This window comes from Bacillus rossius, chromosome 3 (assembly GCF_032445375.1).
Source record: "Bacillus rossius redtenbacheri isolate Brsri chromosome 3, Brsri_v3, whole genome shotgun sequence".
Classification (NCBI taxonomy): Eukaryota; Metazoa; Arthropoda; class Insecta; order Phasmatodea; family Bacillidae; genus Bacillus; species Bacillus rossius.
Genome location: NC_086332.1, coordinates 106,487,630 through 106,510,453, shown reverse-complemented (window position 1 = coordinate 106,510,453; position 22,824 = coordinate 106,487,630). Strand labels below are relative to the sequence as shown.

Here is a 22,824-nt window from a genome sequence, read left to right as displayed (position 1 = left end):
TTTAATGTGTTTTCGCACCAATAAATGGAGTGATACACTTGAACAATGGTCACAAAATTTACTACTTGAAGACCTTCCTTTCTAGCGTGTCGTTAGCGTGATGAAATTTTAAAAAGGGTACAAAAGTTTGATGTTTTTCGGCGGTAGCCTACAACTCACGTAGTTTAGGTTCCCTACCACGTTCGTGCAACTTCGGATTTCTCTCAAAAATTGAAATTTAAAAAAAATCGAAGTGTTAGGTTAGGTTAGTCACAACATGCTTGAACTTCTGATTTAGCGGCTGAAGTGGCGTTAATAAACTTCGGAAATCTTTGGAAATTCTTGCAGGGAACCGAAACTACGTGAGTTGTGGGCTTCCCGTTTTTCGGACGGTATTTTTAGTAGATTAGAGTTGAGACCATAGAGTAAGTAAAGGGAGAGGCGCCACTCCCATAGTAATGATAGTTTGCTTAAATTTGTAAACAAAACCCTTGCGATCATACCATTTCTTTGCAACTTGACAACGAAAAAATTACAGCCAGATACAACCTGAGAAAGGTTTAGCGCGTGATAGTTGGCACTGTTGGCACCTTTGTAGTCGTCATATTTTATATTTTTTCGATAAAGGCTACTGATATTGTAAAATTGATTTATGTTAGTCCTTATAATGGGACGTTAAACTATTTCCGCAATAGAAAAAAAAAAGGTTTGGACTAAGGTAGATTCGAACTCTCAATTGTAAGATTCGTGCTATGACGCCTTTACCCACAAGACCACCAATCTTTCTTGAAATAGGTGTAACAAGTGTATGTACTTATAAAATATTTTTCTGCACTAGTAAAGTCCAAATTAATTATACAGCCAGATTGAAACTGATGATCGTTTAGTAATGAATTTTATTTCTGTTTATTATATTTATTTTCCATTCCATTTTTAATTTTTTTTTAATTTTCAACTTCAAAAACTACAGTAGCAGCCCTAGCAGGTAATATGGAGAACGACAGGCCAACGTGCTCTAATTTTCGTTTTCGGCAATATGCCACGCAGCATCTAGTTTTCAGTGACATTTAAAAAATATATACTTTTACTTTCAAATCCCATTATTACCACAAGACAATATAAAGATGGCCGTATGTAATTATAATAACTGGATATGTAATAAATTAAAGGGACCAAAACTTGTAATTTTTTTTTCCGATGTTGGTGAAACATGGTATGATCTCATTTTTAAGGATTCAGTTTGTCCTATCTACTGTCACCCCCCTGGTAAAGGGTAAAGGGTTGAGACACTGGACTCAGTACATGCAGTGGCTTGTAATTCATACATTATAAGCAAATACACTAGAGACTAATACCGGACAGCTACAAGATTTCTCAACATTCCTCCACAAAAATCTGAAATTTGTTTCCTTGTAGTTACAATATGTTTTTTGCATACTGTAGGTAATACCTACACCAGAATATTGCTTTATCTGGCCTTGAAAAACAATTAAAATTTTTAAGACCTTGAATTTAGAGAGCTTATTTGTAGGCCATTATGATAAATTCATTATTAGCTTTCATTTAATGTGAATGTACTATATTTTACAATTAATAAAAATAATATACATTCACATAAGTATGATTTATTAATATTTAACATTTTTCATTATTGTCTAGCAATACTCCAGAACCACAATTTTATAGAATCAGTGTTAGAAATGAGATAGGCCTATTATCAGAATATCGGAATATCGGGTATCGGTTATCGGATCGGTAAATTTGGAAATATCGGAATCGGTATCGGTATCGGGTTTTTGGATATCGGGCCATCATTACTTTTTATACATTATGTTACATGGTTCAGTGTAAGAAAAGGCGTACACACCTTAGCTAAACCAAACAAAAGTTGAAAATAAATAAAATATCAATGTATACTGTGTTAAGACCCACTTTACTTTCATCATGTGGACATTTGTATTTTTCACACCATTTTGAAAAAAATTGCATGTTAAAAAGTTAAATTTTGGGGACTTACAAGGGTATTTTCATTAAAATTACATCTATCGAGAACAAATTAATTACACATATGATAAAATGAAATTAATTAAAGACTGTCGGCCAGTCCAGCATGCCTGACCAATAGAACAGTACTTCACCGTTGAAAGCGCAGTAGGTAGCCAGGCATGTTCCTTCACACTGCACTGCACTGCACTGCACTGTATGAGATAAAGAAACTGCAGTTATCATGCAGCCAGCAGAAGATAACATGAACACTAAAAATCATTCAAATATTATGGTACCTCAAAATATTCTATTGATTGCATATCACCTTGTGAGAGTGAGTATCTATATTAATGTTTAGCACATTTTCTGTAGATTATAAACGTGAACTACCCAATTTAATTACATTATTAGGGGGCGTCCATTAATTACGCGAGCCATTTTTGGTGATTTTTTGACCCCCCCACCCACCCACCACATTGGTGAGATGTAAGATTTAGCTCGAACCCCCCTACCCCTCGGGCTAATCAAACGTAAGATTTTTAGTACTTGCTTGATTGCATCGGATATATTTAAAATTTAAAAAATATATATTTTGCTTAACTTTTGTGGCCTTTGCATAACCACAATAAATATTATTGTGCGAGATTTAGCCATATTTTAGTGGAGAAATGTGTTTTACTTCATTTAACTCAAGTTTTCTTGCAATTTTACACAGTTTCTTGCGGGGAAAAAAATTACGTCATACTTGCAGAGATTGGGTGAAATTCGGCGTGACCCCCTCCTCCCCCTAACGCATGATGTAATCGACACCCCTAATATACCTGAACTAACCACCCAGACTTTTTTCACACATGTGCATAGAAACAGCTTAGGCAGTGGGACAATCTGCAATCTTGAAATTCTTGAAGAGTTGAAAACAAGAGAGCAAAAAGCAGTTTCACACTGCAATAAAACCTTGAAAATTTTAAAGCACACTGGTTTCATAATTAATTTTGGTATCTATTACCAACATAAACTTCTTTTGCCATTGAAAACCTACAAGTTATTAAAATATGACTTGAAAAGAAATTATTTTGCATTTTAATTCAAGTTGAAAAGAACAACTGGTATTAGCAAATGCTAAATAGTAAGCAATAGAAAATGTATCAAATGGGCAGCACGTCATTCCTGACAACACTGAAAATAGGACCAAGCTCAGAAGAAGTAGCTTCTCTGCCATTGTTCTCGGTCAGTAGAGATGATCGGTGGAGCAGCAACAGAATGAAAACTGGAGAGAATCTAATCAAAACATTTGCAAAATCCCCCGAGAACAGGATATAGATGGACCCCAGCGGTAAAGGCCTTCATGCAAAATGCTCCACGGCAGATTGCGTGTCGAGCTAAAACAATCTAGAGCTCGGGAACACGAAGCAGAAAAGGACAAGACTGGACTGTGGTCGGACATCTCGCCAAAACCCAGGTAACGAGTCATGAGGACCAATATTTGAATGCCTACTACTGAATGTTGCTTCCAAGTTTCTTCAAATCTACATTTTTACTATCAAACCATCACTAAAATGACCAAGTGCCTGAAAAAATATTTCACAAATCAAAGCAGCAATATTAAAAGTTAAAAAAAATAGTTTTAGGATTGTTACAAAAGAAAAAAAATGGAACTAGAGTTTAAGATTAACATTTACTTACTATAAAAAGTACATAAGTAAACTTAAATGTGTACAAAATAAAATGTTTACAATAAAAATTGTAAATTTTAACTAAAGTTTGATCACAATTGCATTGTACAAAGGTTAATTAGCAAGAAAATAACCTACTCTATAATTGTATACATCACATCCTGCCATCATTGTGCTAACATATCACAGACTCAACAGCAAGAAAACTTTGTTTTTCCTTGCCTTAAACTAAGTCACATTTAACTTACCCTAACATGTTCAGGCTGGGTCACTGAACAGCTTTTGGATTTGGTTGCGCTTACAGCTTTTCTTTCCCATCCAGGATTAGAAATGCAATAAAATAGAGGTTGTATGCAATGCTGTTCTTCAGTAGCATTACCACTAATAAGTTCTGAGAGTTTGAAATCTTACTTTTCATGTACTAACTTTTTTTAATATTCTGTTATGGAAAGAAAATTACATCCACAACAAACACTACAACAATGTGGTGTGGAAGGAAATATAACACAGGTAAATACTATAATATAAGAAATTTCACATAGTTAAAAAAATACATCTTTGTTATTTAGTGTAACTTATTGGTATATTATTTATGACTATCATTTTGAGTACTACCTAATGGTTATAAAAAATTTAAAAAAAAAACTTATAATGTATGTACTTGGTAATGATTTGCTGGTAGTGAAACAAGAAATAACCTATAAAAAATAAGACTAGTCATGTTTTAACTTAGGGTTTAGTAGAAAATGCAGCTGTAAAAAATATGGCATTAATAAGATTTCATTTCAGAATCTAAGTACATAAGCATGACAAATGCAAAACAGATCCATTGAAAATGTCATGCACATTATGCAAAATGTTTGTACACTCTGCAAGACTTGACAGGTGCTGCAAAAAAAAAATTGACTAATATTACTACGAAAATAAATATTGATATGGTGTTACAGACACTGGTTATAAATCACACTATTCAGCTACCAAAGTCTGAATGTTCCTTGCAGCACCTGTCAAAAATTTCTTAACTTATCTTGAACTGAGTGTACATTTACAGGCTGCTGCCCTGAGCTAATAAACACATATACAAATATACAAACATCACATTCAGAGTTACATTATTTCTTAAACATGACAGGCATTAGAATAATACTTATGAGTAAATAGTAAACGCAAGGATAACTGTTGCTGGTGCCTAGAGGGGCTCGGGCCACAGGATGTTGCAGACGCTGATGTAGGAGCCGAAGCAGAAGCCGCACAGCCCGAAGGCCATGATGCCCAGGTCCTTCCAGAGGACCCAGTCCCTCGCGCCGAGCCCCACGTGCCAGAAGGTGATGACCTCTATGAGCGGCGGGAAGATGAGCGCCAGCGTGGAGCTGCTGACTGCGCCCACCAGAGAGATGACGGCTCCCAGGTTGGGTATCGCCGCGGCCAGCCCGACTGCAACAACCACCGCGTGTCCGCAGCCCTTCGCCCAGGCGGCGCTTCCCAACCTATTTGCCACCGAGGAGTCTGTGCTCATACATAAGCCACACCGATCCTCGCCAACACAGCAAGATGCTTTGGTGTTCACCGTCACTGCACTCCTCGCTTCACCTATCACGTCCACGATAAAAGTTTTTTTGTAAATCCAGCTTGTTTTCGGGAAAAAAGTTTCATACATGTATGTACTTCGGCAAATTTGAGCACATTACTTAACAATGGAAAAAGAATATTAAGGGAAGATTTTACTGTGTATTGCGATAAATGTGTGTTTCAACACTTATAAATGCAAGTAAAGTCACTAAATAAAACTGAATTCAAACAAAACATCACTCATCATGTTAAAGTTGAACCTGGTAGGGGAAGGAACATCTGTCTATCAGGAGGAGAAATCTGAGGCGTCAGCACAAAGTTTGAATTCTTCTACCGACGACCCCAGCACAGACTCGACGTCGCTATACTGCAGACTAAGAATAATTTGTATGCTTCATTTCACGTTTCTGTTCATGAAGATGATTTCTTTAGGATAAACAATATGTTCATGCCAAGTGGATGCCTAATAAGCCCCCTTTACGGCAAGCTACACAATTAACAAATAGCAGGAAACTATTCCACCCATCCTATCACAAACAACTCTGTTTTGGTTGCTTCCAAAGCTTCTTCCATTATCGAGCTGGCTAAGGCAAGTAGTGCTTGCCCTTCACCCCTGACTTCCTTCAACTGCTTCTATGTCTGCAGTGCTGCCCGGAGGAGCACCGTAATCATTCTCCAGTGGATCACACCTCCAACTGTGCTATTGCATATCAAAATGTTAGGTTTGCGAACCAAGTTGAAAGAATTCTACAAACATTCTTGTAAATTCTCAATATGACATTACCTACCTTACTGAAACATGGTTCAACGATTATAGTGTTAATTCTCATTATTGCATCAACCATGTAATGATGCAGAACCCTGCCCTCCTAATTAAATAATTTTTCTTTTAAACAGTTTTTATGCATGTAGATATTTCTTTAAAAAAATTTTTCAAGGATATTTTACAGCTTTTATGTATGTTAGAGTTGATATTTTTCACTTGCTGAATGTTTTAAGAAGGTATTATGTATTTTAAGAGAAGTTTTCAATCATTACTATTTTTTATGTAATTATTCACAAATGAGCCGCTAAACTAGAATTTTACCTGTTTAGGCCTACTTTTTCAGGTTATTTCTAAATGATTTTAATTTTGTAAAGTAATTTGTATTATGATTGCTGTTCTTAATTTTAATTAACGTGTTGCAGTATAATTATAGATCACGGGACTGTGTCTGGGCTGGTGTGATGGTTAGAAAGAGAGGCATGAGAGGCCTGTAAGTGGGAGTGAGCAAGAAACAGTGTTTCCCCGCCAACCAAGATAAAGATGTTAATTTCCCCCCTGCGTGGGAACTGAGTGATAACTGCTGTCTCACGGTGTGGGAGGGAGAACGATAATGGAAGTCCCCGATTTTGATGTAAAATTGAAAAGAGACAGAGCAAGGGAAGCCCCGAGTTCTGTGTGTAAAAGGTTTTTTCATGTATTATAATTTGTTCTGTGATTGGATTGTATCTGTAAGCGTGAAAGAAGCGTGCGTGTGATTGGTCGGTGAGGTCATGTGACGTCTACTCCCTGCGTGGAGGAGAGTGTGGCAGGACTTCACCAGTCGTCTGCCGACTGCTGCACCAGTAGGTCGCGTTCGGTGGCTTCTCGCTAAATTATAATGTAATTTACTAATGGATAATTTCACGTTGGTGGTCAGAGCCATGCCGAGTATTAAATTAAACTAATTTTTTTTTTTTATATTTCTTCCGGACAATATTTAGAAATTGCGGCCACCTTCGTCGGCATTTGGCTCGGGGCGAAATTCGGTTTCGCTGGGTGCGGCCATGTTTGAGGCCGCACTGACTTCATGTGTTTGCAGCAAAACATTAATGAAGGACTTAATCTACACTATTATTTTTCGGTAATTTCTCATCATCCGAGCTACCAGCAGTTTTTCGACGGGCAGATGTATGAATGAAACGAGTGAATGAACCATTGGAAGTGTTTGGATTCGTCGGGGCATTCTGTTTGAAAAAATAAAAACAAAATTACAATCAGCGTTGAACATCTGTTTATTTTGTATATAACGAACCGTTATAACCAATTTTCAATTTTTAGAAACAAAATAATATTTATATCAGTCCAACCTTTAAATAAATATGACTATCCTGGTATAGAAGCTGTTTGGGTAAAAATCAAATTATCTCCAACAAAATTTATGACTCTCAGCAATATTTATTTATCCCCAGACACGTAATATTTTTTTTTTGTTGTATTACTCGTGAAGTAGGCTCCATAAAATGAATAAATATTATAAGAATTAGGGTATTTTTGTGCACAAAAATTAAAATGGTTTTTATAGAGCGGGAATGCTAATAGTCCTTACCAAAATTAATGAGCTGTAGCATACTACTACAAATTTTTAAAATTTAATTTTAAGAAATTACCGGAACATAGTATATGTATCAATGATATTTCTCATGTAACCTAGGTTTAGAGAAGGACCTAGTATTTTACATAGCTGTAATATTTTTGCATGTGTGCCGTTTAAAATGTTTGTAATTCTGGGCACTGTTCAATGTCACAACTTGTAACATTAGTTGAAAAAATCATTGGGGTGGGTATACAATATGCAGGAAATTATTTTTTTAGAATAATTCACAATCATGTGGCTATGGACTATGGACGTAGAGTACAATTTAACAATATACACTGTAGTTCCAGGCACATGTATAGATATTTTAATGGTCTCAGTAGTAAGCTGCCAAGGAAAACCTCTCACAAAAAAAAAAACTTTTATTTTAAAATTTACACTACGAGACAGCATTTTTAATACCTAATATCTAGGGGCCTGTTCTTTTCGCGATCGCGATTAAACGACGATAAACGCGAAATCTCCGTTAAATACAGTTTTTACGCGAAATCGCCATAACACAGCGTTTTTACACGAAATTTTGTATTAAAACGCGAAATCGCAGTGTTTTTACGCGAAATTTAAATACTGGTTTAAAGACTTGTCTCGTCAATGGTAAACAAACACCGCAACATGGCCGCCAAACATTAATCATAAATGCACTAAAGCAAAAAAAAGCTTACACTAGCTCACATTATAATGTTAAACCCAAAAATATACTGTAAAAATACGCAAAACTACGGCGTTTATTTTCCTTTCCGGCATAATGTTTGGATAGATAAGACGAACAGGCGAAGTTTTAAGCGTACGCACACCGCTCGGGGCACTGACGTCAGCTTGGAACAGCGACACCGGATAAATACAAAAGCAAGCAGATGATTGGGCGAACGGTGTTTGGAACAGCCTTACGTGAGTGGCCATATCACGTCAGCCGGGGGCGCTGGCATATAGTTGGAACAGCGTCGTAGTATCAAGCAGATTAAATCGCGCCAAAATGCGAAAAAATGTAAACAAACATTAATTTTCGAATGGTGTGACGATGATGATTAGTTGGCCAACAGTTTTTATAGATTTTGTTGGGTCATTACAACAACGCGGAAATACCATAACGCTGAATGTCAAAATTGACCACAAAGCCGAAATAACAACTGAATGAATTTGTGTGTGTTTCTTAAATGTACCTTAACGCCTGAATACCACAATCAAACCTAACCTTACCTTACCTTACTTACCTTACCTTACCTAACCTTACCTTGCCTAGCCTAGCCTAAACTAGCCTAGCCTAACCTAACCTAGTCTAACCTAATCCAACCTTTGTTGCAGCCCTGTAATGACATTTGTCGGCGTTGTGGTACACAGCAGTTTTCTAGCTGCCGTCGTTGTGATCAATTTGGCATTTCGGCGTTGTGGTGCGTCCTCGATTTTGTTTAAGGGATTTATAGTTTTCCAGATTAGTTTATGGGAACGAACTAATAATCAGTGTCTAAATCAAAAGTATTGTCATATAAATATATGTAACCTATTTGTTTAGGGTATTCAGTAATGAGTAGGTTCAAGTAAAATTATTTATCTTAAATAATTTTAGATATATTTACGGTAACACACGCTGCTTTTTTTTTTTTTTTTTTTTTTTTTTTTAGCACCGCTTTTGTGTTTTTAAGTGAATTTTAACACCACTTTTGGTAATTTTTAATGACGAAATCTGAAAATTTTATTTACCACTTTCAGGGGGCCCTACTAATATCTCCCATAAGTAAGAAAATATTCCCAAATGCCATCATTTGAAGATTTTCAATAATTATTAAGCCCTTAAAGAAAATGTACAAGAGATTTGCAAGACAGAAACGCACTTGGATATGTTGAAAGTGCAGACTTCTCCGAGTATAAATTACAATCAGTTTATACTAATAGTCCTGCGTGCTGTTTCTAGACCTACAAACAATGTTGGCAGTGAACTGACAGAAGGCAGAACCTGAACGCAAGCAATGCGTAAGTCTCCATTATGCTGTCTTTTGATGACTAAATTCAACACTTACAGTTTGACTTTTTACACACCTTTAGTTTTAAATGCAGTTAAGATAAAACAATTATGAAATAGAATTTCTGTGACACTATTTACAAGCATTAAGTTAAGGTTTAATTTTTTTTAAATTAAATGCTGTAAAATAAAAGTGCACATAAAAATAAAATAACCTCACTTTTTTTGCGAATTTGTGAAAAATAACACTGCTTTTGAGAAAAAAGTCTCTAGTTAACAGTGGTGGTATCGGAGTACTGGTTAAAGGGGGTATCTGAACAACCCTAATACCATTGGCGTAGCTGTGTTCATAATGTTGGGGGGGACAAATAATGATTTTGATGTCATGTAAACCCATTCCCCTCTTACTAAGACGGGGGATCCGGGGGTCCTCCACCGGAAAATTTTGATTTTAAAAGTGCAAAATGGCGCTTTTTAAACAGTTTTTGTATCTAACCATTGGATACATCGATGTTAAAATTATTATTGTTTCCTTAAGATAAAATTTGATGAGTGAAGAAATTACAAATAAAGTTGGGCAGAATAATATTATAAAATAAAAATATCACGATCTAGAAAGATGGGGGGGGACAGTCCCCTCCACCCAAAAAGTTCAGGGGGACACGTCCCCCCTGTCCCCCCCCCCCCCCCCCCCGGTTACTACGCCCCTGCCTAATACATTACGTAATAATTTCTTTCCTGCAAATTGTTAGGTGCAGTTGGAACGATGAGGGTGTGAGGGTGTGAGGGTGTGAGGGTGTGAGGGTGTGAGGGTGTGAAGGTGTGAGGGTGTGAAGGTGTGAAGGTGTGAAGGTGTGAAGGTGTGAAGGTGTGAAAGTGTGAGGGTGTGAGGGTGTGAGGGTGTGAGGGTGTGAGGGTGTGAAGGTGTGAAGGTGTGAAAGTGTGAGGGTGTGAGGGTGTGAAGGTGTGAAGGTGTGAAGGTGTGAAAGTGTGAGGGTGTGAGGGTGTGAGGGTGTGAGGGTGTGGGCTGCACTCACAGGTGAGCGTGACCAGCACGGTGCGCAGTGCGTACTGCCCCAGCTGCTGGGCGCGCTCCGACTGCAAGCGGGGCTTCACCAGCGGCCAGATGATGTTCATGGGCACGTAGAACTGCAGGCCGTACGACAGGAAGATGGCCAGCGCCATCATCAGCTGCACGCACTGCGCCAGGCTGCAGGGCAAGACAATCTCTCCTGTTCACACTCTCCCTCAATCATGCACATGAAAAAAAAAAATCACTGCCTCTGAAAACCTGACATGAACCTGCCCTCGCATACATCCTTCCAGTTCAGGATTTACCCCTTTTCATTAGTCTAGTACAGGGGTCGGCAACCTGCGGCTCGCGAGCCACATGCGGCTCTTTGGATGTGAATCTGCGGCTCTTGTTCCATAGGCAAATATTATTTATTTTATAAAAAAACATTTAAATATCGTTCTAAATCGATGAACGAGGATTAGGCACCATTTCTATCTCTCAGCCACTTGTACTCTCTTTCCACCGCACCCCTCCCCCTTGACACGCGTCGTCACTGTCGTCAGTCCGGCGGAAGCTGTCGAATGACGCCGTCGTCGGATGTTTCTATGTAGGTTTTAATTCGCTTTCGACGCAAGGCAGTTTGGCGTCTTCACCAGTGCTTTGGCTGTGACGTATAGTTTGTTGTTTCAAGTAGAAGAGTTACAAGCGAATTATCTTCTCAAAGGTATGTATGTACATATATAATATAATAATAAAAAAACCTAAGTAAAGATAAGAAAAATTTATTATTTTTGCAGAAGATATTCAGAGCGGTAAATTACTTCATTTTCAATTTCTAAAGCAATATCGCGATAAAACCAGTGCAACTGTTGACACGAATTACTTCTCATCACAGTTATAAAATAAATTAAAGATGAATTTGCTGACAGATTTCAGCAATTCAAAACCAACGAAACCACTCTAGCATTCATAGTAAATCCTCTCAACACAAATAGTAACGAAATTCACATTGAGCCATTTGGAGTTGATACTGGATCTGTATAAATGCAATTGATCGATTTAAAAATTAAAGCTTTGTGGAGTGGAAAATTTACAGAGTTGAAAAGCAAGTTGGAAGAGTTGGAGGTCCAGAAATGTATGTATGTATGTAACGCAACAGAAGTGGACAGCTTTAAAAGAAATACCGCGAGTTGAGGCACTTATATTCGACGAACGGAATAGTCTTCCAGATTGCTACAGTAAGGTGAAGAAGTTGGCATTTGGAATGCTGACTATCTTTGGATTGACATATTCGTGCGAGCAAGCATTCTCTTGCATTAATATATAATTTAAAGTAAAGTAAGAAGCCAACTAACAAATTAAAATTTAGAGTCGTGTTTGAAACTTAAAACAACAAGTTATGAGCCAAATTTATCCAAACTTTCTAAAACCATGCAAAGCCAACGCTACCATTGAATTTGTTTGTTCAAATGTATGCTATTGTTTTTTTTGTACAAGTTACATTTTTTAGTAAAATTTAAATTTTCTACTTGAATAACTATGCAAAGCCATCGCTCCCATTGCATTTGTTTGCTCAATTGTTTGTTATTGAAGTACAAGTTAGTGTTGTAAGTAAATATTTAATTGTTTTAACTTCTTACTTAAATAATATGTGATTATCTAATAATACCATATATTATGTAATTTGTTGTGAAAAAAAACACTACTTATATATGTATAAGTATATTTTTTCTTATGAATCAATAGATTAGTTTTTTTCATAAAAAAATCTTTATTTATGCAAGTACTAGCCTATTTATTGTTGGCAAGAAAAATTTTTGTGGCTCTTTAAAATTTTTGAAATTTTGTAAATTATATTTTTTGACTCTTCTGACTCAATAGGTCGCCGACCCCTGGTCTAGTACATTAACAGATATACTACAGTAAAAATTATTACCAAAACATAATTAAATGCAAAATTGACTAAAATATGTTTTCCTGCATAATTCTATTTGCATTTTCATATTTCCAACAAAACTACATATATAACTGACAGTTAAAACAATTTTTTATCAAAATTTTAAACTTTACATTATTGAGATCATCCAAAATAATTATTGGGTTTTAAATTAACACACAGTTGTACGTATACCTTACACAGTTCATTGATATTAGCAAACATCTGACAAATTATTAATAGAACACAATTTATTATTTAATACATTCAGTTTAAGACATCAAACTTGTACAAAGTATGAAAAATTACTCTTACTGTTTTGTACATTATTATTTTTTTCAATTTCCCTGAGTTTTACACGTTTAACACATATTTTCTGTCTGCAGTAACCTGGAGTAATTTGGGCAGCATATCAAAGGAAGTTGTTCCTAGACTTAACTTCTTGTAGCGTAACAGACACTGCCCTTCCCAACTTTACTAAGCACTTTTTGTGAGGAATAAATATTGTGTTTTTATTCATTAACAAGGATAAGCTGGTTACATAGATTCAAGGTCATGGTGACCTAGTTGTTCCTAACTTTTTTATCATTAATATCCTCGTAATTAATTTTGAAATTTAGTTATATTTAGAAAAACCTTATAACTATTTTTTTTGGTTTCCAAACTGCCAGTTTCCATATTGTTTGCTATGTAACTATTTGTGTAAATGTCTTTTGCAGTCTTTAATCACTTCAAAAATTGTTTATTGGTTTCCAAGCTGCGAGTTTCCACATTGTTTGCTATGTAACTATTTGTGTAAATTTTTTTTTTGCAGTATTTAATCACTTCAAAAATTGTTTTTAGACCTATATTTTACGTTGTGTTTATTTAGCAACTTTCATTATGATTCTAGAACTTTGTGTATTAGTTTACTTTGAATTCACAATAATGTAAATGGTCATTCCAATAGTTTTGTCATAATTTCATCCAATGTAGAGACTTTTTGCCCCGAATAGTTTTATTATTAGTATAGATATATATTTGGTAAAAAAAAATTATGAAAAAGTAACATACAAACATGTCTTCTGCAACCAAAAATGTTTCTGTGGGTATCCTATATGGTAACTAACAACATACTGTCAAAAAATTGTTTCAGGCACTGAAAAATTACAAATAACCACTAAAACATATTACTCAATCATGGTAGGAGAAAAAGTTTTTTTCCTTAACTACAATAGACTATCATAGTAATATAACCGAAACTACAAACATCTGAATTGAATAACATGCTGAAAAATGTGCTGCTTTGATAACATGTATTATTTACTTGTGAAAATGTGTTACGTGATAAAGGCAATGTGATGTAAATATAATTTTTTTTAAGTTGGAGTAATGGGGGAAAATATACAGGCTTGACACACGTAATGTTAACTGGGTACAAAATTGCAGTATTTTAGGTAGATTTAGAAGAAATACTACTTATTGTAGCCGTTACAGTTTATCGTATATACACACACACATATTTTAGATACAATAACTGCCGTAATTTTGCAAACATCCCTTCCCAACTAATACTAAAATACAGTAATGGAAAATATTGGGAGAGTTAATTAATGGGGATAATCCCAACAAAGGGGTAGAAATAGGGAATGTTTTTTGAAAAACAGAAAAATCACTAACTCCCATAATATGAAAAAATCACATTCCTTTGATCGTATTATAACTTGGAAAAATACCAAAAACTTTAGTTAAAATAAATTTTTGATAGACTAACCATAACTGCAAGGGGTAGAAAAAACACAGGTTGTAAGACAGCAAAATTAGTAACTCCCTAAGTACAATGTTAAAACTAGGGTTGTGCCGATACAAATTGGCACAAGCCGATTTTGCCTACATTTAGTAGAATTAGCGTTTCTGCCGATTCACGATAGGCTTGTTAATTTTCTGCCAATATTATTGAAAAATGCAAGTGCCTGTCATAACCTAAAAATCCACCAGTGCCCTTTTCACTTTTCGTACTACTAAATACTCTGAAATCGCATCATTTCTTAGCTACGTGCGCCAGCCGTACATTTCAAACTTAAATATCATATGTTTTAATAATGTTATTGAATCTTATACATCGTAAATAAATATATCACCAGCGTGATAAGTTAGATAAGAACAAAAACTTGCTTTATTTAGAGCATGGCTACCAATACAAACAACAGAAAATACCAATTGCTTTAATTGCAAATAAATGTTTTAATATCGCGACGAGGACATTTTTTAATTAATTTATGCAAGGTTTTTACAAATTAATAAAAAAATAGTAACCAAATAATATCAGACTTCACACTTTCACTGTTTCTCATGCAAAGAGACCACATGAAAAGCATTTCAGTATATATTAGGGATGGGAAATATAGTTCTTTGGAAAGAACTAGTTCGTTCGGAACTAGTCACTTCAAAGACTAGTTCTTTAGGAACTGTTCTATTGAACTACATCGGTCGCGGACTGTATCGCGGTTTCCAATGTTTAAACAAAATATTCCATACATGACACCAACACAATCGTTACAGACTTTTTGTTTTATGGGCATTTCTTTTTCTATAAATAAAAGAGGCACACAGTAATCCGATGCTTGTAACAATATCTCCCATTACAAATGAGCGACTATCATATTGTTTTTCTTTCACACACTTCTTACATTTTTGAATGTGTATTAATTTATTTGCTGCGAGTAAAGTGCTTATTTTCACATGTGTACAAAACAAAATAATGGTATAGTGTTTTCTCATCTGTGACAACCTAAGCTGATTTTTTTCGTATTAGGTAAGTTTTATTATGTTTCTTTAAATTTTAGTGTAGTTTTGTAATGTGTGGTCTATGTGTTATTAAAGTTTAATTTCAGATTGTATAGGCTATCTGAAATTTAACGTAATTACACTTATTTACGTGACACATTTTTTAATGCCAATATGTAATGTAAATGTCTAAAGAATATTAGATAAAAATTTAGAGTTCACGATCGTCAAACGATACATCATTGCGCAAGAAAGAACGAAACGAAAATAATGACCGACAGCCTAACTTACTGTGTGAACTATCTATGTCTTTGAACTAGCTAGTTCAGTGTGTATATGTACTCCCTTTCTCTTCGGTCTTCGTAGTTCAGATGAGTACTTGGAACGTCTCTGCTTGGAACTGACGAAGCGATGGGGAAATAATGGTAAGGGGGGAGATGAGACAAAATAAAGAACAAACGTAAGAGAGGGAAGAAAGCAAGAAAGAAAGACGTGGCATATTGGGTGACATTGGCTTGCAGGGGGGGGGGGGGGGGGGGTAATCTTTTGCGCATGCGCAGTAAGGACCAAACAGGGTAGGAGAAGAGAAACACGCAAAGAACGAAAGAACGATTGTTTTTGGTAACAGCGAACTAGTCACCTAGGGATATTTCGCGCATGCGCAGTAAGGACCAAACAGAGTAGGAGAAGAGAAACTCGCAAAGAACGAAAGAACGATTGTTTTTGGTAACAGCGAACTAGTCACATAGTTCGCTCGTCAGAACAGTTCCAAATGAACTGGTAGTTCGCGAACTACCCATCCCTAGTATATATGTTTGGTACCATAAATTTTTTTCGCCACACTCAGATTGGTATTGGAATTCCCTTTTTGAATTGTAAACATGTACAAAGTCTCGCAATTTTGTACATTTTAAATTCCTTTTTTTAATCTTTGTATTTCATGATTGAATGTATTTAATAGTTACCTATTATTAAATTATTTTATGTTAAATAATTACGTATTAAATCATTTAAGTTTTCAGCCTCCATTAGTAAATTCATGTTTTATTAAATAACTAATGAGTCATCAACAAAAAATGCAAAGAAGCTATAAATATGAGTTAAAAAAAGAGAGATGTTTTGTTTATAAACTAAAATTCAATCCACTTCTTTTATTTTAATGCCTATCTCAGTGAAGTGTCTGTTTTGTGGGGGTGCAGTTCATGGTTTTTGACGTTTATTTTTTCCCAGTCTGGTGCGTGTGGTGAAAAAAATACAAATAATATTTTTTTTTCAAGTTTGAAATAACAAATACGCGTCTTTTGAATTTTTACGCAATTTTCTCCATTATTGTTTAGCGAAACAGTAGCAAAAAAACTTTGAATGCTTGTAGCATGTTTAAAACATTGCTTATTGTTAATGTTTTTTTCATAAGAAAGTCCCATCAAACATTAAAAAAAAGTATTTATATTGCACATATGACCAAATCTCAGCAGTGAACGTTGATATATGACAAACTCACGAGGTATGCTATGTTAAGTATTCGTAAGCAAACAAATAGTCGTTATTTCCAAGTGTTAGTATTGAATTCAAATTGAATACTAATAGTTTATTATTCATTTTCTTATTTCAATAAATAAATATTTGCAGAGGCCTAATTAAAAGATTTTCTTAGAATGAGTTATTTAGTGTATTTTAGTAAATTTATAAAAAAAATTTTTAACCAAAATGTTTTTCCTCCTGTATCGGTTAAGAATCTGTGAATTAGCAACAGGTGTATCAGCATATTAGCAAAATTTTGTGAATCAATGCAGCTCTAGATAATTCCATTCTAATTTTTTCTAAACTTTATAAATATTATCTAAAACTTTTGTCTGATACAATTTTTGATACAACCAATCATTGCTGCAAAGGGTGGAACAGGGCTTAATGACAAAAAAATTCATAACTACCTTAGTACGCACACTATCAAATCCATTCATATTTATTTGTAAAACCAAAAAATATTTACTATGTAAAACTTTTGTCTGGAACAATTTCTGATACAACCAACCATTGCAAAGGGTGGATAAATAGGGGTTAAAAACTTAAAATACATAAATATTTTCATAACTCTCTTATTATGTTAAGTATAATCTGAAACAATTAATTGTATATCTTCTGAAAATTATCAGAAACTTTGGTCTGAAACAATGTTTCACTAGACAAACCATTAATGCAAGGGGTTAAAAAAACCAGGGGTTGGAACAAAAAAGAAAACTTCTGTACCATGTACACTATCGGCCGTTCTTATTTATTTTAAACTTTCTGAATATTGTCTAAAATGTTTGTCTTAAGCAAATTTTTCTGTAACCAAAAATTACCGCATAGTATAAAGATAACAAGAATTGAAAGACAAAAAAAAATATATAGGTAACTTTTTTTTTTAGGTATACTATCAATCCCTAATAATAAATTGCAAACATTTTAAACATTATCTAAAACTTTCTGCTGAAACAATTTTTAATGAGATGAATTATTAATGTAAAAGCACGTGTTGCAAAAAAAAAATCTAACCTTTCTTGCTATCAAATTCATTCAAATTTATTATAAACCATCTTATTATCTTAACCTTTGGTCCAAACCAAATTTTTATACAACCACACATTAATGCAAGGGATGATAAATAGTATTTGAAGGTCAAAAATGGCATAATATGAAATTTGGTCTAAGTTATTCAATGCATTGAGTTAAAAACATTCGAAACATTTTTGCTGCATGGAACATGAGGATTTGTTTACGTGATCATTTTGGAATAGTGGAGAACGAAAATATAGGATGTTATGTATATTAAGATCTTAAAATGTTCTAGAAGTTTATATAAGTTTCCAGAACATTTCCAGAAGAAACCTGTAAATCAAAATCTACCTATGCCTGTAGCCTGTGCTAAAAGAGATCTTTGTTTTTTAAGGTTGTGACATTGCAAGACCCTGCCCTCCCCAGGTTTTACAAGTACAGTACAATACCGGTACAATATACCTCACTTAAAACGTATTTTTCTCTTTAATGTATTTTTTTTAATCCCTGTCGAAAATCATGTATTTTGAATGCAAAATTGTTTCAGTTCAAAGTACCTATCATAATTTTCACTATAACGTCTAAATTCCACTTCTAGCGTGGCATTGCTACTCCAAAATTTACTTAAACTGGTAAATAAATTTCCAACTAAAAGATTAATGTTATTGAACAAACAAATAGAAATCAATCATACCACCACAACAAAATTTCTAACCTCAAAACAAACAAACATTTGCGTGCACTACCATAGATTAATGTACTTAATATGCGACACCATTCGATACATCAAAACACTGAAGTTCGAGAGAAAAGTATATTATTCCGGAGGAAACTGTCACGCTAATGTATTGTTTGAAGTCTGTGCTGAGATTGTTATTGTTTTGAATTTATTTTCACGTTACATTTTTTACACACCTCATTTGTGCTACAAAAATGAGTGATTCTGGAGATAAAAAAAAAAAAGTACATAACTCATTCTTAAGGAAAAAGTTGAAATGCTCAGAGAACTGGACAAAGAGAAAAAGCAGATCGCAGTTGTGAAGACATATGGCATTGCGGTGACACCCATACAGACCCCCCACATCATTCTGTGGGCCCCGTTGCTAGAAGTCATTATGCCCCCCCCCCCCCCCCAATTTTCTAACAGAGATTTTTAAAAAAATGTTTTTTTTCCTTTATGTATATTGTTTTAGTTATATATTTTTTACCTTTTCACAATTATTTTTAAAACACATTAAAACTAGTTTTTAGTAAGTGTTTCGATTGTCAACGAAAATTGATGTTCTGCACTGTCAACATGGTGTCACGTCAATTGGTGGTGGTTTTGTTACTAACAGTTGTAGATTCAGACACGTTCTGTACGCACAGCATATTCTGAATAATATTACTCTGGTGTAATACTTCATCGGTTACTAAATTTAGGCCTTACTGTTTAATTGTTTTCTAAAATTTATTTAAAATTATCTACTTTTTTTGTTTTAATTTTTTTTCTTTCCTTCGCAGGCCCCCTAGACCCATGGGCCCTGTTGCCATAGCAACGGTAGCACCGGCCATGTGGGGGCCCTGCACCCATAAGTACGATTGTTAAAGACTAGGCAAAAATTGAAAAAAATTATGAAGAATCTTTGGTTTTGACCGCAAAAGACTTAGTTCTAGAGATCAAGGTCTGGAAGTACGATCAAAAAATGTTCCAGTAACTGGCCCAATGTTACAAACTAAAGCAAAACAGTTTGCATTGCTTATGGACATCAAAGACTTCCAAGCCAGTTCAGGGTGGTTGCACCGCTTCCGGGAACAACATGGTATATCACGGTAGGTTGTGTGTGGGGAGGATACAGATGCAGACTCAGAGGCAGCAAACCAGTGGAAGAAGAAAAGCTGGAGAGTATTTTTGAGTCGTACTCATTAGACAATATTTTCAATGCTGATGAAACTGCCTTTTTTGTACAAGTATCTGCCTAACAGGACAAAAGCATATAAAGGTAAAAAATGCACTGGAGGAAAAAAAGCAAAGGAAAGGTTGTATGTGTTGATTTGTTGCAATGCCACTGGAACAAAAAAATTGAGGCCATTAATCATTGGTAAACACAAGACTCCCAGGTGCTTCAAGGAAGTTTGTCTTCCTATGGATTAGGCCTATGCTAGTAACACCCATGCATGGATGACGATAGAACTCCTCTCAAATTGGCTGGTAAAAACCAATAAAAAATATGAAAAAAGAAGGAAGAAAAATTCTTTTGTTAATTGACAACTGCACAGCAGAATGTTGATGTTTGATTGGAAAACATCAAACTGATGTTTCTGCCACAGAACTGCACATTTCGGTTGCAGCACCTTGAACAAGGTATTATTCAGAATGCCAAGGTACATTTTCGAAAATGCCTTGTTAAGAGGTTGTTCATCAATATTAGGTTGGAAGTGCCCATAAACATCAATATTCGTAAGGCAATTGATATGATCACAGGTAGATGGTTGAATGTTCAGCAAGAAACTATTGCCAACTGTTGAAGAAAGTCTGGCATTGTAAACTGTAACACTGACGAGCTCACTGCAACTTCATCAGACCAGGATGCAAGTCACACTACAACACAAACATGTGAAAACAATGATTTTGATCCTGAAGTATGGCAACAAGTGTCAGCCTCCATGCAGTTTGATGCTGTTTCATTGACAGACTGTCTCTGCTGATAATGAAATAGAAACATCAGTGTTGACTAACAGCGACATCATTAGTGAAGTCATTCTATCACATTCATCAAAAGCTGAATGAAATGATGATTCTGACTGTGAGGAGCCACCTGTGACAGCTACGGAAGCTATTCTGAGCTTATAAAAACTGAACAAATTTATCTCTAAACATGAAAAGGTTCAGAAGAAATCAAAAAATCTTTCTGTAACATAGAACATTTTGTTCAACAGAGCATCATTCAAACTCAAAAACAAACTGAAATAATAGATTTTTTTTAAAATAAATAAACTTAAGCAATGCAGAAACACCAGTATTTAAACTTATATTCATCAAATGATAATGTTGTATTTCATAATAACACTACCGGTATTTTTAATTTATTTTATGATTTTTCTCTTTGTAAAGATATGTAGTATGTATTTTTCAGTATTATGTACTTTCAGCACAAGTACAAATAATTGAAGAGTGCTTAGTAATAAGATTCTACTGTATTTGTTAAAAGAGTAAATATTATGACCTAGTTTTTTATTTTTTATTTAATATTTGGTGCATGCCTACCTACAGCTTATGGCCTTGGGTGGTAGGCACGATACAAACAACACAGATACATACAGACAGAACAAAATACAAAATACAAGACAACAAAACAAAACGATACACACAACATGCAACATTTAACAATTAGTAAATAATTTATTTGTAAATTTTATAATATATAAAATAAGAATAACACAAAAAAAACTAACTTGAAACAATATGATTATTAACCCCAAGAAAAAAAAATTAAGTTAGGAATAGTTGTATTTTATTATTTGCAGTATTCTTGTAATTAATTTTGATATTTAGTTATTTGGTTTAGAAAAGTCGTTTAACTAGATAATGGTTTTAACTGTGCCGGCTTGGTTCTTATGTATGTAAATGTTATTTCAGTATTTTATTGCATTAAAATTTTTTTTATAATAGTAATTTTATGCTTGTGTTTTGTAGTGGTTTTAAGACAATGAGTATTGCGTAAAAGGAAATACAGACGTGCCGCGACACAACAGCACCAAAAGACGATAGTTTATCTCATCCAATATAAGAAAGAGACAGGCATTAGCCCAGACCATGGGAATATCTGACTGAGGAAACCCAGAATTCTGTGTTAGATTAAAAAGAGACAGAAGGTGCAAGAGAAAGACAGACGTGTAATGGAGTGGGGAAGTCCCCAGCCAACTGATTTTTACCTAAGGGTTAGTGATGTGCTGAGTTTCGTCAGTCATGCCGAGAGGTCACGCGGGGGCGGCGGCTTGCAAATATAACAGCATGAGATGATAAGGATGGACAATTTCACGTCTGGGTGCCGGGGCCTTGCTGCAATAAAATATCAACCTTTCTATTTCCATCAACTTTCGGACATTTTACTTAGAATTTGTAAGCCCCAGATGTGCAGCGTAGACCTGGGTGGTCCCACTGGTCCACCAGGAATATTTTCCCATATATTTTTGTACCTAGATGGCGGAGACACTAGGAACATTAGTTCGTGAAAGCACAGAACAGTGAGAAACGATCTGTGAATGTATTTATTGTATAAAGAACATGTAATAAGTTTGTCCTCGAGAAGAATAAAAGTGTAAATTCATTTCTGACTTATTTAATAATTGTTGTGAACAGTTTAAAGTCAATTAAAAGTCATTAACAGCATTTAACACCCCATTACTGGCTACTTGCATCAATCGTTGGGATATTTTTCAAGTGTTTAATGTTTGTCAAGGAACAATCATTGTCTTAACCGGGCACGATTGTGACTTGTTACAACGTAAATTTGTATTGGTTCTTAGGAAAAAAAATTTTTTTATAAACTATATGAATTTTATATATATATATGAGAGAGAGAGAGTGTAAAATTTTTGTTAGTGACTAATTCAAAAAATTTTAAAAAAAAAATAACTTGCACACGACATGTAAAACAAATCACCATTCTCGGTAGTAATTAGTAGTTAACATATTGCATTTCATTTTAACAAAATTTGCTGCGATGTGCGAAATCCAAAGTGTTTCACGAGATACAATGGAATCGCGATATTTTCAATAAATTAACTTTTCTCTGTAAAAGAAATTTTTGAATCATACTGAATATGTAAAAAACTTTTACAATACAAAGTGGTAATGCGCACCACACTATCTGGATTGTTTTGTTTTTCTGCAGTGCCCAAAGTGTAGTGTGTGGCGATAAACACCAGCACTTTAGCCATTCGATTTTAGATGGCATTGGAAGTTTTGAAATACCAAACCATTAATTACTGGTAGCAAAATGCTCTGAGTTTATTTAGGCAAATGT

At 34.7% G+C, this 22,824-nt stretch overlaps 1 protein-coding gene across 7 annotated transcripts in view; it reads right to left on the bottom strand.

Moving 5' to 3' along the window:
• Positions 1-3,621: 3,621 nt before the first annotated feature.
• LOC134531111 (proton-coupled amino acid transporter-like protein pathetic) overlaps positions 3,622-22,824 on the bottom strand; it is a 122,199-nt gene continuing 102,996 nt past the window's right edge. For all 7 annotated transcript variants that reach the window (XM_063366664.1, XM_063366661.1, XM_063366668.1 and 4 more), the window contains 2 exons: positions 10,601-10,773; positions 3,622-5,072 (listed from right to left, as the gene is read on the bottom strand). In XM_063366664.1, the coding sequence (XP_063222734.1) occupies positions 4,828-5,072; positions 10,601-10,773 (418 nt within the window). In that variant the 3' untranslated portion in view covers positions 3,622-4,827. The remainder of the gene's footprint in view (positions 5,073-10,600; positions 10,774-22,824) is intronic.